Raw genomic sequence first — 16,397 nt, 5'->3', positions numbered from 1 at the left:
CGTTGGGAAATAATTTCACGGGATAAGCGTGTAGAGTGTACTAAAGAAGAGTGAGTGAGTTAGGGAGATTCTGCAGGGTACGCATGCTTCTCTCCGCTGGGTGACTCATGTCTCCGCAAACGCCACTGTTTTTATATTTGGACTGACTCCAAAACTCTGCATGCCTGCCTACTGCAAACCAAAAAAATATTATTCCGCAAACGATTTATTTCAGTCGGTTTTGTATTTTTATACTCGTTAAGTCCACTCTGGTTGCGAGAAATACCGTGAGTGTAAACTTCGGCGAACATGTTTTCGTTAGTGAGAGAAATGTAATGGTATTTTAATCCAAAGATCGCTGCAAGTCTCACAATAACTCTGATTAACACCTTCTCGCGTTTTAGTCACGGAAAGGAGTTGCGAATCAGCTCCGAAGCAAGAATAATTTAACACCGATATGCCAAGATTCGGTTATAACTAACGAACGTTTTCCGTTGATTTTAATTGCAGCTGCGAGGGATGCAAGGGTTTCTTCAAACGTACCGTACGCAAAGACTTGTCGTACGCATGCCGGGAAGAGAGGACGTGCATAATAGACAAAAGGCAGAGGAATCGCTGCCAGTATTGTCGGTATCAAAAATGTTTGGTAATGGGCATGAAACGTGAGGCGGTACAGGAGGAGAGACAACGTACCAAGGAAAGAGATCAAAGCGAAGTTGAAAGCACTAGCAGTTTGCACTCTGATATGCCGATAGAGCGCATACTGGAGGCGGAGAAAAGAGTGGAATGTAAAACCGAGCACCAAGGAAATTACGAGGTACGTGTTTAAACCGTTGAGAAGAAATTGCCTTTCCTTCGTGAAGTAAATTTTAAATCTTTGATCTTAGACTGATCAAAGGGAATAGCCAGGAAAGTGAATGTTGCACGAGTATAATTGTATGAATAAAGAACATTTGAAATGTCTTTCATAAAAGAAGAGATCATTGAAAGTTGTAAAAACGAATAAAAACATTGTCTTCACATTTTCAGAACGCCGTAACTAATATTTGCAACGCGACGAACAAACAGTTGTTTCAGTTAGTTGAGTGGGCTAAGCATATTCCTCAGTTTACCTCGCTACCGCTTGAGGATCAAGTACTTCTTCTCAGAGCTGGATGGAACGAGCTACTGATAGCAGCATTTTCTCACCGGTCAATCGAAGTCAAGGATGGGATTGTTCTTGCAACAGGATTAACTGTTCACGGTGATTCCGCCCGTCAAGCAGGAGTTGGTACAATATTTGAACGAGTGCTTACAGAGCTAGTTGCTAAAATGCGGGAAATGAAAGTGGACAAAACAGAGCTTGGCTGTTTGCGATCGATCATTCTTTACAATCCGGATGCTCGTGGTTTGAAATCCAGGCAAGAGGTCGAGCTACTCAGGGAAAAGGTTTATGCATCGTTGGAGGAATACACCCGCACATCTAGGCCTGACGAACCTGGTCGGTTCGCAAAGCTCCTTTTAAGACTACCTTCGCTACGTTCTATCAGCTTAAAATGCCTGGAGCATCTGTTTTTTTTTAGATTAATAGGAGACGTGCCGATTGATACTTTTCTCATGGAAATGTTAGAGTCTCCATCAGATCCTTAGGAGCAGGAGGTGTGTCGCATTTTGGGGCACGCCGACATGTGACTTCTGACGTATTCTTTTTCAATCCCATTTCAGAAGCGAAGTATTCGCATTACCACCTATTATGTTTGTTTTTGTTTTCTTCTTTTTTATTTTGATTTTTTATTTATAATTATTTTCATTCCCATATCCAGTTTTATCGTTAATACTTTCAAATTCGGGGGCTTATGCGTCAAATGCGTCAGGGTAAAATAATAAAGTGTAAGTTGTAAACCGTAGGTGAAAAAAAGTCAAGGCACGCGTTGTTCTTTGTAAATTGGCGCATAATTTTTTTCTAATTTATAATTGCGTGTAATAATAATAATAATACTAATAATAATTATAATCATATATCTGTGTACTCGATAAATGTGTATGATATAAATAATTGGGTAGTTGAGACATAGCGTAGGTAGAAAATTCGGTGATGACAAAATTGAGATAAACGTGATACAAATACGGTGCTATTCTATTCTGAAATTTAGCAGTTAAGTATTCAATGTCAAAAATTCTTAGCTATTGCAATTGATGTATTTCTAATGGGCTGTATTGAGATATAACTTCAACTCGATCTTCAATGAACGCTTTATTTAGAAAGGTACGCAGATTATTAATTAATAATTTTTTCCCGTAAACTGGCATCGTTTCCATTGTCTGTCGAAATGTCAATGGTACGATATGTGCACAGGTCAGACGGAACACTGAAATATTTGAACACAGTGTAAGATTTTCTGAATATCAGCTATCTGACTGCAATGAGACTTAGTTACGTAGAAAAGGATATCGGTCAACTAAAATTTTCGGAAAAAATGAATTCAAAGACTTACATGTGAGGTGGTCATAATTGCGAAAATATCACGATACTATGTCGTCATTGATATATTTATTCTGAAACATATCTCAAGAGTAAGTGTCTCTGGCAATTATTTATTGAAATTCTTCAACTACGGCTTACAATTTACACATTCGTTAGTCAGGACGCCCGGCAAAACTTAATTGTAACAACAGAAAAGATGAAATTTTGTTATTTTTACTAATAATATGTCAACATAATGGATTGTATTTTTGTTGAACTACGGTTGAATGAACGTAGGCTCCTACATTATAGGCATGCCTGTAGACATATGTTATGAAATAATGTTCCTAAGATAGTTGTTATTTTCACAATTTTTAATTAATCTTTAATTACTATATTATTTCTGCTTTTGTTCGTCTACGATCGAAAGGTAGCGTCAATAATGATTTTTATACGTAATCATTGTTTTGGTAAATAAAAATACAATCCAACAATAATATTAACCCCAAAAATCTTGGGTTCAACAAAATATGCAGATATTTGATCACAGTAATTTATTATTCTTCTTCTTATTATTATTATTATTATTTGTATATTAGAACAAGCTAAAAGAATTTGATAATTCATTCATTTAACTGTTATACATATGGAATTGTTCTTTTTTCGATTATGTTTTATGCATCATATGCATGTATGTCACATTACATTGTATTGTGTTATAATATAAGATATTTTAAGGTTCGATTATACTGTATACACAATATAGATAAATAGATAAAGAAAGAAGATCTGTAGCATAATTCTCGGAAAATTGAATGAAATCTTCAAAATAATAAATTCGAACATCAGTTCAGTTGACGGTAAAAAATTCACAATCGCAATTGTTGTATTTTTTATCCATTAGGGTTTTTTCAAAACTGATGACGGAGTTACAGTCTGTCAGTTATTAAAAATATTTAAATAACGTAAAAATGTTATTTCCGACTCTATAGGAATGTCTGACTAGTTATCAAAAAGACGGGTCGTTGCGGAGATATTTTCTTCACAACGACTTATTACGTGTGATCTAAATTTTTACAACTACCACGCATAATATGGAAACTCTACAACGTTAAAGCTAAATATATTATACTTATATACATATGTATATAGTTTCATTAATGATACCGTGGATAAAATTGAATTTGTTAGGTACTCGGTGAATCATCGATTCAGTTTACTGATTGACAAGTTGTGCTTTGAATCTGATCTAAAGATAATGCATTGAATTGATATTTTGCTGTTGTAGATCATTTGAAATCAGAATCAAGCATAGATAAATTTCGATTACGATTATTCGTGTTAAATTAATCGATAGAAGAGAATGCTGATAATCAAAGTAAATGAGGTGAAAATCGGGCAATTTACATTTTTGTTATATTTTTCAAATAATGGAGGCATCAATATTCTTGCCGGATTCAAGACCCTCAACTATTTAAATATTATTCTTTGTAGGAAAATAAATGCGAAAAATTGAACACAACTATGATCAAAAATGTTGCGTCATCTTACTGCGAAGCCAAATAATCAACATGTTCACATAGCAGCGAATTAATTCCTCATGTGTCTTTAAAAGGATTCTTTGCTATCGTATGGTCGATAATTTCGCATCTTCTAGTATTAATTATTTTATCAATCATAGGTGGATGATCATACCTATTACGATATGAATAGATTCTTAAATTATAGAAATTACTATTATTGTATTATTAAAAATATTTCTATTTGCGTGTGATTGCCTACGATTGTTAGAGCTGTTGGTTATTGTTATGGGCTTGAAGAGGAAGGAGTAGAGAAATTGAAGAGAGTATTTACTGTTGTCCTCGCATGATGATTATTATCAAATTGGAAACTTTTATTTCCTAATTTTAATTTTAGGTTTTTTTTTTTTACTGCATTGGAGTTGAAATTATTCCAAGCAACTGCAAGTTTATAATACATTTTATTCAGCTTATCGGAAAGTACGAAATTTAATATGGGGGTTCAGAAACGAATTTGAAAAGTGGATAAAATGTTATGATAAAATGTATTACTTATTAGCGAACTTGTTTGTTGACTTTAATGAATTATAGGCCAAATAACACCGGAACTAAAAAGCATAAAAAAGTATGGAATGCCTAGATATTCTTGATGTATTTTGTCAATTTTGCAGGAAGTTAGTGTGATGACTTTTCATAACGTTAGGATTTGTATACTATGCTATCGTGTAAAAATGTGAACAATTCCCCTAATTACATATGCGTAAATATATGAAGAAAATTATTTATAATCTGTATAAATAAGTTATTATTATTCCGTAAATAGTACGTTTGTTTCACAATTCGATAGAAATGTAACCGTTGGTAAGAAATTGTTTCGAACGTTTAACAGAATTGTGGGGTGCGAGTGTTGTTACCTGTGCATAGATTTTCAATATAAATAAATAATAAATATATAAATGTTACTATAAAACAAAAATATCTATATTTCTAAATTGTAACTCATCTTTTAATGAACACATACAATACGAAAACCTCAGTAGCCGGTCAGTAGATTAGATTTTATTAAGCTACAAATATTTAATATTACAAGTAATATTCAATTGTGCATTACATTGCGCGATATATACGATGTTATAATTGTAATAAGGAAATATAACATTACATTTAAAAAATAACTAATCAATCCCTGATATAAATGATACAAAAGCTGATGATAATATTATACATAATTTTTGGTTACAAATGTCAACGTAAAATGAAATATTATTAGACTTTAGACTATGAACGATCAGTTATTGTTCAACACCGTCGACTTTGGTCTATTACTAGTATACGCTTTTTGCCATATGTCGTTTCATAATATAATTTAGATAAATGGAATAATACGATGCTCAAATTGTATTTAACGTTTTCTCAGCTTAGCGCGCATTATGTCTTAAAAATAAAACACAAGTAGGAGTATTGCAATATTTCACCAGAAAATTTACGCTTCGAAAGATAATGTTTTCGTTGAAAAGATGAAAAGTCAAAGGTTTGTTCTATTTTAAAAAATGTATTACAAGTAGAACCTTGCTAATCCGAGGTATTGCCGGCTCACCTTAGCTTGGGTAATCAAAAAACTCGAACAACACCGACTAGAGAAATAACAATACATGCGTGAGTGATCAGAAATATTAATTACATTTTTCTTCATGAGCAATCATTCTTGAGCTGTTATGAGCTCATGTGTCATTAACCAGGGTTCGTACGCACAGGGAAAACCTGGGAAACCGAGATAACTCAGGGAGTTTCTTGCAGCAGGGAAAAGTCAGGGAAAAGCCAGGGAATTTCGAAAATAAGACTGGAATTTTAAGTTTCTTGAAGAAATAAACTCGTTCTTATACGTAAATTACTTGATATCTAACCTCCTTTCGTTTTTTTCTTACTGAAAATCGCTGGCTGTTGTTTGTAAATTAGTAGTCGGACAGTGAATTAATTATAAGATAATATTGAAGGTATTAGTATTAATATGCAAAAATATTGTCATTAATCAGCGGCATATTTCTTGGAAGGTTACTGAAAAAAATCATATTTTCAGGCTGGAACACCTGGAAAAGTTAGGGAATTTCGAGTTCCAAAAAGCGTACGAACCCTGTTAACTCAACTACGTTAAAAAAGGATAGAAATACAAATACAATTACGTTTTCAGGGAGAGCAGATCACAAAAGCAAAGATTAACCACAATGGATGTATTTACTAGGAGTTAACAAAAAGTAGATATTTTTATCTATCGCAGAGAAGACGAGCTTCAACAATTGCGAACATGGATGAAGCAGGCTCAGATGAGCAAGGTCTAGATTCTGTTTCAACATTATTGTTCCAATGGTCAGTTAATTCTTGTCGTACACTTATTGATCGAACAGTGTTAAATTATTATAAGTCATTAGGATCTTAATTATGGCAGAAAAATTGCAAGACAATTACTTTCAGAGACGAAACTAGACCAGTACAAAAACTTTTATCAATGAAAATTCCTCTTGCAGTTTGAGCAAGATTTATCATGACCGCTTATTAAAAAGTAGTGATTCTCCTACTAACTTACTGTACCTTCATGAGAGCTAAGCTAGTAAATTATATAAGTGCCAGAGTACTAACTTTCCTCAATCTAAATGTCGTATAAAACAATACTTACACATTACTGTTACTGATGTATGTATATAATATATACCATGCACTATATCTTTAAAATAGTCTAATATATTATTAGGATCGTCTGTAACACATTATGCATACACAGTTGTATAAATTGAACTTACACGTTTTGTAATGTTAGCTCAAGAACTTTGACAGGGATTTTTCTCGACCGCGTGAAAAGTATGAAGGACGCTTTTTTGGTGTCTATGGTCAAATGAATGAAAGAATTATGAATTGACATTTGGCGCTATCGAGGAAAGGGGATTTTTTCCTTAATCAACCTCTGATCATGATAGATTCTAACATGATGAATTTACAACCTGTTATTTCCACAGATAATGACTCGGCTTTCACCTTGACTTGCGATATCTCCGAATCACGTTTCTGTGTTTGTGTATTGTACCTTTCCACGCTCGAGTCAGCGGTCCACGGATGTATCTATAATTTTTCGGCACTGATGCCGTTTTCTATGTATTTGAGTATAAATTACGTGATTGCTACATTTCCTCTCTTTTTCTTTTTTCTTTGTCAGTTTTATAATTCATTACTACACTCGTATAATACCATGACATAGTTCTCTTACAACATTGTTCTTATAAATAAAATGTTTTAGTTTTGAGGGGTGCCTCTCCCCCTCCCCGATTAAGAACGAAGCGTCAATCCATAATTCTTTGATTCACTTGGCATCGACACCCAAAAAACGTTCTTCTTGGCTCAAGAACGTGCATGTAGCTTAATAATTGAAAATTAAATTTATTGATTACAACCGTGTGCGGCCAATCTTCTCTTAGACATCTTCTTCATTAACAATAAGTTTTGTAGAATGAAACAGGTTGGTTGGCTCTACAGAATGAACATTCCAGTTTTTCACTGGAGCCAATTGCACTACGCAACTTATATGATCCCCAAAGTTACAGCGGTCGATTCCACTAGAATTTACCTTACAAATAGCTGAATATTTTATCTCTTTGATACGATGCTATTTTTTAAAGTTTTAATTCTGTAAAAACGATGAAGTGATAATCATCTAAAGAAATTGATTACCTGGAAATTCAATTTCAACACGGATTAATATTTACTGATTTCTTTTGCGACAGATCAAAATCAGCTGTCTAGACTTGATCCTCTTTCTCACCTAGCGATTTTATTTTTATTTTCTATTAGACGTGTAAGAATTCTCATCTGTAGTATATAAAAACTAGTTATAACTTTATGCGATATTCTATGCATAATTGGAAAAAAAAATTGTTTTAGGATAGGTAAATTCACTTACGTATACATATGATTATAATAGACACATAGATGTGACATTATGTGTGTTATACTATACATAATATATTTATATGATGTATAGTAATATATATATATATACATATATATATATATATATGTATAAACATATACCTAGATATAAACGCTTTTGTAAACGTCAAAATATTTTCAGTAATAGCAAAGAAGCACATGTGTCAGGTTTTAGAATGTCATTTAATCATTATCAGAGTAATCACTGTTTTGTAAAGAGGAAGAGTAATATATTATTGATGAAAGACTAGAGAATGATATGGAGAAGACCAGTTAACACAGAATAATTGTACATATTATTATATAGTAAACTAAATTAATATTTTCATGTGTACTTTATAAAAAATATGATGATGGTGATTTGTAACAATTCTCAGTCGAATTTGTGACGGTAACGCGAAGATATAGTACGACTGTCTATTCCAATTTTGTCTAAATATAATATTTTTACGAAACTTTCAGTTTTATTAAATCAATATCTATGTGTATATCTGAAAAATTAAATACATACCTCATCTACCTCTAATTTTTATTATTTTTTTTTTTACGTCATACCATGACGATGGAAAAGTATTGTCACTTCGAGCAAAATATTGCTGGCTTGTTTCAATCATTACCGCTTATGGTGTAATTTATAATCCATGAAATCAAAACATCTTCTAATTTTAATTTTTGCTAATGGAAAAAAATATATACATAAAAGTTGAAATTGATGTTGAGGTATTTAAAGGAACAAAATACCAGATTATGAAAACGTCAATAGTTTATTTCGTCAGGCATAGGTGTATCGAATTTATTTCAGAAACAAAAATAATTAATATTGATGTAACAGCTGTAAATAATTCACAATGCATTATTGATCGAAGTGTTGTGCTACCGTCTTCTTTCCCCATCTTCCATTCCGTAATAAATACAAGTGTATAAATTAAATCTGTTAAGAGAAGTGGTAATCAAAAAATAAATAGACTAACAATCATGTTTAGTCTTACAAGTTGGAGGTCATGTCTTTAAAGTAAGAGCTGAATGCGACAAGTGATAAATATTTATCTGAGTAATCTGAGTATGTACAGTTTAGAAAGACAATCAAATAGTGTTCAATATTGTTTAGGTTTCTTTTTGATAAATAAAACTGCAATTGATACAAGAAATTGGAAGGGTTATTTGTAACTTAATTTCACAGCGGCGTCGCCATGTGGGCAGTCTTAGCTTCAGCTTATCTGTAACACATAAAAATAGAAGATATGTAGAATTAAACTAAAAAAACTTGAACCAGTTCAGAAACGAGAGTGCAACCACATCGTTGACAAATTCTGTTTGATTTACGTAGACGCTACAATAATTAAAAATATTGTAACGGGAATTCAGTCACCAATTTTATATAACATGTTTGTGCATCGGTTAACAGATAACATATGTTGACCGAGAATTTCCATGTATAAGACCAGCTGTTGTATATAACTGATCAAATTTTTATGAAATATTGTATAAACTTACAAAATTTTTTTCCACAATTTGTTTCATATCTAAGAATTATTTAGAATTTCTCTTCATCTAGGCCGTGCTTAAAGAACATCAGTACCGGCACTGAGTCACCGTCGATATCACGGTATTCCATTAGACCAACAATTCCATCAATATCCATTGATTCGCCAGTGAAAAATTGTAGCTCCTTGAATCTTGAGAGAATATCTTTCATCACTTTGTTCATGTTGGTCTTAAAAATTTCAACCTGATCTGGTGCCTTCTCTTCCAGTTTGGCAACTAGTCTGAAATTAAGAGAAGTGCAAAAATTTAGTCAATTAAATTGACGTGACAAGTAAAGAATGAATAAACATGGTTTAAAGCATTGACTGTAAAAAAATATGTCAACACTTACTTCTTCATGTAATCCTTGAGGTACAGAGTGTAGGATTTTTTGTCATGGAAGGCAAAAGTTTCTTGAAGACGATGATTCAGTACTACATCAACTCCTGATTCAACAGCTTCATCCGTACCTTCGTCAGCTTCTTCAGCTGACGGGTTGAATCCTGCTATTTCGATTGATCCAGCCTTGCGTGTGACGAGCTGAAATGTGGCGTGAATGTTAGATGCGACGTGTAAGGACGTCAATAACATGTCAAAGAATCGACGTAATTGGGAAGGTAATATACTTACTCTACCATACACTTCGTAGAGGACGTCATCGACCAGTTTTATTTTATAGGTATCTGAGAACATCTCATCACCTGGAATGCGTAAAATAAACGATGAAACATATGTATTCATAGGTTACCTTGGAAGAAAGTGAAATCTAGATGTGTAAAATATCTTCTCCATAATCTTAAAACAAACTAATATGAAATAATTGAGTGATTTGTATGATTTTAGCATAAGAACGTATGGTTGAATTACTAGAGCTAACCGAGATTGGTATGTGACAAAGGAGGCTTATCGAAATGTCACTTTGAAATTTAGTTGATAATAAACGTTTCATAATTCCGGTATAGAATTACAAATTTAGAAAATTCGTATTGTAAAAAACAGGATAAGTTTAGCGAAATATAATTACCGGTGAAAATATCTTTGTAGATCCTCATTGTGGAAGATGGAGAAAGATTTGTATACAGCTAAAACTAAATAAGACGCAGTCACTCGATAGAGCGAACCGGAAAGGACGGTGCTAAAATGGATCGACGACAGGGCGGATAATGCGCAAGACAATGCGCAACATCCGGTTTATTCGCATTTGCACACAGCGACGTCTACTGGCATCTCAGAATCCTATGGATGGTGAATTTTAGGCCTGTAGCGTCGATAGCGTTGACTGAAAATGTATAAAGTCTGCTAGCCCACTGGCGCTTTCCGTAACCAAAAACCACGAAATAAATACTAGGAGACCGAACTTCGCAGGCAAAGTTTGGCTCATTTTACCGCATGAAAAAGGCCAAGTCCGCAGAACGAAATAGCTACATGCTCGCGCATGCGCTGTACGCAGTATAGCCGTGTCCTTTGCTATCTCACAGGGAGTACGTTCCACTTTATGCTTGCAAGGCCCTCGAACGCGACCGCTAAAATTCTCGTTCCACTAACATAAAAAGACCGCGAGCGTGTAGGCAATAGTTATAGGTGGAACGCACACGCGTTTGGTGAAAGCCTACTCTGACCCACCTATCTCGTGTGGAAGTGTGGAACGTATCCAGAGAGTGCGAGTGAAAGACTCGCACTTAACGACGTAACAATTTTAAATTTTAGGGAAGTGAGAATATGTTATGAGTTTAAAGTTATAAAGAGTTACGAGACTTGTAGAATCTTTATGATATTGTAATAACTTGACGTCAAGACACTCCTGCGTCTCTTGATCCTCTGTTTCTTGCAAGAATAATAATAATATGCGACCGCATGGATGTTTTATGTTTTCCTTGCGTGATTGACAATCATGCGTCATAACCTCGCTATACGCAGTCGTTGACCGAAGAATATAAAGACAGATGTATGATGTGATGAATTTACCCCTGGGTAAATTTTTGTGACCAGTTTTCGACGGGTAAGTGGGCCCAGGTGGGCCTGGGAGCGTAAGAGGGTTTTGCTCTATCGACTCTACCTAACGGGTTCGCACCCCCGCGACATGCGTAGCAACGAAAGTAGTGTCGGTATGGAAATTTGAGATTGAGTCGGTACAAAGTTAGTATGTAAGACTACTTGACGATTGCGACTTGGAAATGTCAATGAGCTCGATCATCCCCGTGAGAAGACGCGTAACCGCGTCCGCCGCCAACCACCGCAACAACCTCCAAGCACCTCCAACCACCGTCGACCACTTCCTCCCCCCTTCAACCACCTCCAAACACCTCCTGCCACCTCCTACCACCGCCAAATACCTTCGACCATCTCCGTCCACCTCCTACCACCCCTTGCTACCGTGCACCACATCGTACCACCCCTTACCACCTCCTACCACCTCCTACCATTTCCGAACACCTCCGACTACCCCATAACACCTCTTACCAGCTTAGACTACCCTCTACCACCTCCTACCAGCGCCTACTACCTCCGACCATCTCCGACCACTTTCGTCCTCTTCGTCCCCCCGCTCCGCCTTGTGTTCTATAACATTACTATTCATCATTATTCCCACAACATTTCATTTGCTCTCTCGATCTTGAATTTTCGTAGGCATAGAATCGAAACGCTGTTTTAGCTACTCGAAAGTAAAGACTCTACGTTGGGTAGAGAAGCAGAATTGTTTTTAGAAAAGTGTTCATATGGAAAAAAGTTCAGAGTAACTGCAATACATCACGGATGCGCTAATTTTGATCGAGATGGAATAGATCCTCCGTATGCGAGACGGTATACGAGTACAACGCAGTGTCCTGATTTGAAGACCTAAAAAGGTGATTGTCGGCGATTTTTTTTTTTTTGACAAGGAGAGATGGAACGAGGCTTCTTAAAATTTCGAGTGTATTTTAACACGCATTTGAAAGCTAAGAGCGAAAATTTTTATCATCCAACTGTCGCAGGACAGCAGCGTTATTGGCTGACCCGTTGAATAAAGAATATATCTTCAGTCAACGGCTGACCATCAAAGGGCCTAGACGCTTGAGTCTGGAATCGGTAGGAAAGATAACGTGCGTATTTCTTGTCTGGAACGTGGAAACTAAAATCATTATACATCATATCATATCATCATACATCATACATCATACATAGTATTAAAGTTCGAAATCTTAGATTGGATGTTCGGATGTTCGCATATTCAGAAAGTGATGTCACCTAAAATTTCCCTTGATGTCATCGATCGGAAATCAGCTAGCCGAATTCTTCAGTCTGGAAACAACCGCGCAGTGGAGCGGACGTATGAGAATCGCGCTCCGCAGATTTCGAGTACCGGATTCTCTACCTCCGTGGTTCCTGCAATCGGGGTCTGCTTACTGGTGCAACTCGAGTTGCAGAACAAGCGCTCCGTAGTTTGTATGCTCCAGGTCCGCTACCTGGTGAAACTCGACTTCCAGGACAAGTGCTCCGTAGTTCTGACTGTCCTGGTCCTTGACCTGGTGACTTTTGACCTTCAGGACGAATTTTCCGTTGTTCTGGCTGTCCAGGTCCTCCACCTGGTGAATTTTGACATCCAGGTAAAGCGCTCCGTAGTCCAGGTTCTTGAACTGGTGACTTTTTACCCAGCGCTGCGTAGTTTCTGCGCTCCAGGTTCGGTTCCTGTTGAAACTCGATTTCTAGTGCAAACGCTCCGTAGTTTCTGCGGTCCAGGTCCACTACCCGGCGACACTCGACTTCAAGAAGAGGACGAGGAGGAAGAGACGATGCAGGAAGACATGGAGATCAAAGAGGACGAGGTGGACGAGGAGGATTTTTCGCGCGAGCCCAAATTTAGTAGCTATCAATTTGCTGATGAAATTTCTATAATTTTTTAATTTCCTTTTTTTTTTGACCAGGCGGATGTTTCGAGAAATTTTATAAAGGGGACATTATAGATATATCCATATAGCGTGAAACGGTAGGTATACGGAATGAAACGTTGCCCGAAAAACAGATTCAGATTCGTTTGAAATTCTGTCACGAACAGCCGAGTTTACCAAAGTAAAATGCCAAACTATCCGACAAGAACGCGAGGCAATATAGCCTGAAAATGTGCTTTTCGAGGAAGAAGAAGGTCTGCTGTACGCGCCTGGCATCGCTGATTAATCGGTAAGTCACTACAATCACTAGTTTTCACATGTTGAAACTTTGAACGCGATTATCTCGAAACAACATTTTCAAAAACTACTCGTGTTGTAGCTCCAAAAGTTATCGACCGATTTCGATGAAGTTTTGGGAGATCACACTCAGTAATATTATCGGAAGGATGTACCTGAAGTTCGGAAAGTAGCGCGTAAATGAATACCATTTTAGGGGGTAAGTATGTCGAAAAAAAGGTCGAGAATTCGACCCTTAGAATTAAAGGGCTCCCAAATTTTCAATTTTGCACTTTGTCATCATTTCTTAGGTACATCCTTCCCCTTCATATGTCAATAAACGAATAACACTTGTTAAATCTTTTTCAGATCAACAGCAAAAGAGTGACAACTGCAGCACTTTTCGATGTCACGGAAAACAGGCGTCCCAAGACCTTGATAACGCCGCCATTTTATGTATGATCGCAACAAAAAAAATTGTTTCTTACCTTTGATGCTTCAATAAAATTATGTTGAAATTTGAGAATTATTAGATAATTTTTTCCCCTTTGAAAAATTATCGAAAAATACCTGTTTTTCACGCTTCCGAAGGGATTTCTCCCCTTGAATCGAATCTGAAAATCTTGACGATTTTGAAAAGTGCCTGAATAAATTCTTTCCGGCACTATTCCGACGTAATTTTGCGAGAGAAATCGATTGGGCGCAGTCCCAAGACGCTGCGATCAACGCATCAAAAGTTACAGCCAAAAAACGAGAACCTGTGTTTTCGACATTTTTCAGCAGGTGCTTTTTCCTTCGCAATTACTCTCCTGTTGATCCCACGCTCTTTTCGCTGCGTTTTCTGAGTTCCTGGGGGTCCAATTAGTCGGGTGAGGGTCATTCATATCGAATCTGAGACCAAAAATTTTCGGCTCCAAAAATGAAAAAAAAGTAAGGCTAACCCCTTTGCATTTTTGGCGAAAATCTTGACGATTTTGAAAAGTGCTGGAATAAATTCTTTCTGGCACTATTCCGACGTAATTTTTCGAGAGAAATCGATTGAGCGCAGTCCCAAGACGCTGCGATCAACGCATCAAAAGTTACAGCCAAAAAACGAGAACCCGTGTTTTCGACATTTTTCAGCAGGTGCTTTTTCCTTCGCAATTACTCTCCTGTTGATCCCACGCTCTTTCCGCTGCGTTTTCTGAGTTCCTGGGGGTCCAATTAGTCGGAAAAGGGTCATTTAAACCGAATCTGAGACCAAAAATTTTTGGCTCCAAAAATGAAAAAAAAGTAAGGCTAACCCCTTTGCATTTTTGGCGAAAATCTTGACGATTTTGAAAAGTGCCTGAATAAATTCTTTCCGGCACTATTCCGACGTAATTTTGCGAGAGAAATCGATTGGGCGCAGTCCCAAGACGCTGCGATCAACGCATCAAAAGTTACAGCCAAAAAACGAGAACCTGTGTTTTCGACATTTTTCAGCAGGTGCTTTTTCCTTCGCAATTACTCTTCTGTTGATCCCACGCTCTTTTCGCTGCGTTTTCTGAGTTCCTGGGGGTCCAATTAGTCGGGAAAGGGTCATTTCAATCGAATCTGAGACCGAAAATTTTCGGCTCCAAAAATGAAAAAAAAGTAAGGCTAACCCCTTTGCATTTTTGGCGAAAATCTTGACGATTTTTAAAAGTGCTGGAATAAATTCTTTCCGGCACTATTCCGACGTAATTTTGTGAGAGAAATCGATTGGGCGCAGTCCCAAGACGCTGCGATCAACGCATCAAAAGTTACAGCCAAAAAACTAGAACCTGTGTTTTCGACATTTTTCAGCAGGTGCTTTTTCTTTCGCAATTACTCTCCTGTTGATCCCACGCTCTTTCCGCTGCGTTTTCTGAGTTCCTGGGGGTCCAATTAGTCGGGTGAGGGTCATTCATATCGAATCTGAGGCCAAAAATTTTCGGCTCCAAAAATGAAAAAAAAGTAAGGCTAACCCCTTTGCATTTTTGGCGAAAATCTTGACGATTTTGAAAAGTGCCTGAATAAATTCTTTCCGGCACTATTCCGACGTAATTTTGCGAGAGAAATCGATTGGGCGCAGTCCCAAGACGCTGCGATCAACGCATCAAAAGTTACAGTCGAAAAACGAGAACCCGTGTTTTCGACATTTTTCAGCAGGTGCTTTTTCCTTCGCAATTACTCTCCTGTTGATCCCACGCTCTTTCCGCTGCGTTTTCTGAGTTCCTGGGGGTCCAATTAGTCGGAAAAGGGTCATTTAAATCGAATCTGAGACCAAAAATTTTCGGCTCCAAAAATGAAAAAAAAGTAAGGCTAACCCCTTTGCATTTTTGGCGAAAATCTTGACGATTTTGAAAAGTGCTGGAATAAATTCTTTCTGTCACTATTCCGACGTAATTTTGCGAGAGAAATCGATTGGGCGCAGTCCCAAGACGCTGCGATCAACGCATCAAAAGTTACAGTCGAAAAACGAGAACCCGTGTTTTCGACATTTTTCAGCAGGTGCTTTTTCTTTCGCAATTACTCTCCTGTTGATCCCACGCTCTTTCCGCTGCGTTTTCTGAGTTCCTGGGGGTCCAATTAGTCGGGTGAGGGTCATTCATATCGAATCTGAGGCCAAAAATTTTCGGCTCCAAAAATGAAAAAAAAGTAAGGCTAACCCCTTTGCATTTTTGGCGAAAATCTTGACGATTTTGAAAAGTGCCTGAATAAATTCTTTCCGGCACTATTCCGACGTAATTTTGCGAGAGAAATCGATTGGGCGCAGTCCCAAGACGCTGCGATCAACGCATCAAAAGTTACAGCCAAAAAACGAGAACCTGT

At 36.7% G+C, this 16,397-nt stretch overlaps 2 protein-coding genes across 6 annotated transcripts in view; one reads left to right on the top strand and one right to left on the bottom strand.

Annotated features, from left to right (window-relative positions):
• Positions 1–9,562, top strand: part of LOC107223290 (retinoic acid receptor RXR) — a 54,591-nt gene extending 45,029 nt beyond the window's left edge. For 4 of the 5 annotated variants that reach the window (XM_015662932.2, XM_046732545.1, XM_015662930.2 and 1 more), the window contains 2 exons: positions 490–796; positions 1,009–9,562. In XM_015662932.2, coding sequence (XP_015518418.1) covers positions 490–796; positions 1,009–1,608 — 907 coding nt within the window. In that variant the 3' untranslated portion in view covers positions 1,609–9,562. The remainder of the gene's footprint in view (positions 1–489; positions 797–1,008) is intronic. The other variant, XM_015662931.2, reaches the window with a different exon arrangement.
• Positions 8,663–10,621, bottom strand: LOC107223294 (translationally-controlled tumor protein homolog). The gene is made up of 5 exons (XM_015662935.2): positions 10,466–10,621; positions 10,072–10,142; positions 9,794–9,981; positions 9,412–9,683; positions 8,663–9,134 (listed from the first exon to the last, which is right to left on the bottom strand). The coding sequence occupies exons 1-4, from the start codon at positions 10,491–10,493 to the stop codon at positions 9,452–9,454; spliced, it is 519 nt and encodes a 172-aa protein (XP_015518421.1). The 5' UTR covers positions 10,494–10,621; the 3' UTR covers positions 8,663–9,134; positions 9,412–9,451.
• Between the last annotated feature and the right edge of the window lie 5,776 nt (positions 10,622–16,397).

Source organism: Neodiprion lecontei, chromosome 2 (genome assembly GCF_021901455.1).
Source record: "Neodiprion lecontei isolate iyNeoLeco1 chromosome 2, iyNeoLeco1.1, whole genome shotgun sequence".
Classification (NCBI taxonomy): Eukaryota; Metazoa; Arthropoda; class Insecta; order Hymenoptera; family Diprionidae; genus Neodiprion; species Neodiprion lecontei.
The sequence above is the reverse complement of the archived record's forward strand: the minus strand, read 5'-3'. Positions and strand labels throughout refer to the sequence as shown.

Bases quoted from the DNA above. Each gene is read 5' to 3' on its own strand.
- LOC107223294 (XM_015662935.2), bottom strand. From the start codon at position 10,493: ATGAGGATCTACAAAGATATTTTCACCG. The intron at 9,982-10,071 runs GTAAGTATATTA...GCCACATTTCAG, and splicing joins TCTACGAAGTGTATGGTAGA to CTCGTCACACGCAAGGCTGG. The intron at 9,684-9,793 runs GTAAGTGTTGAC...TCTTAATTTCAG, and splicing joins CTCAAGGATTACATGAAGAA to ACTAGTTGCCAAACTGGAAG.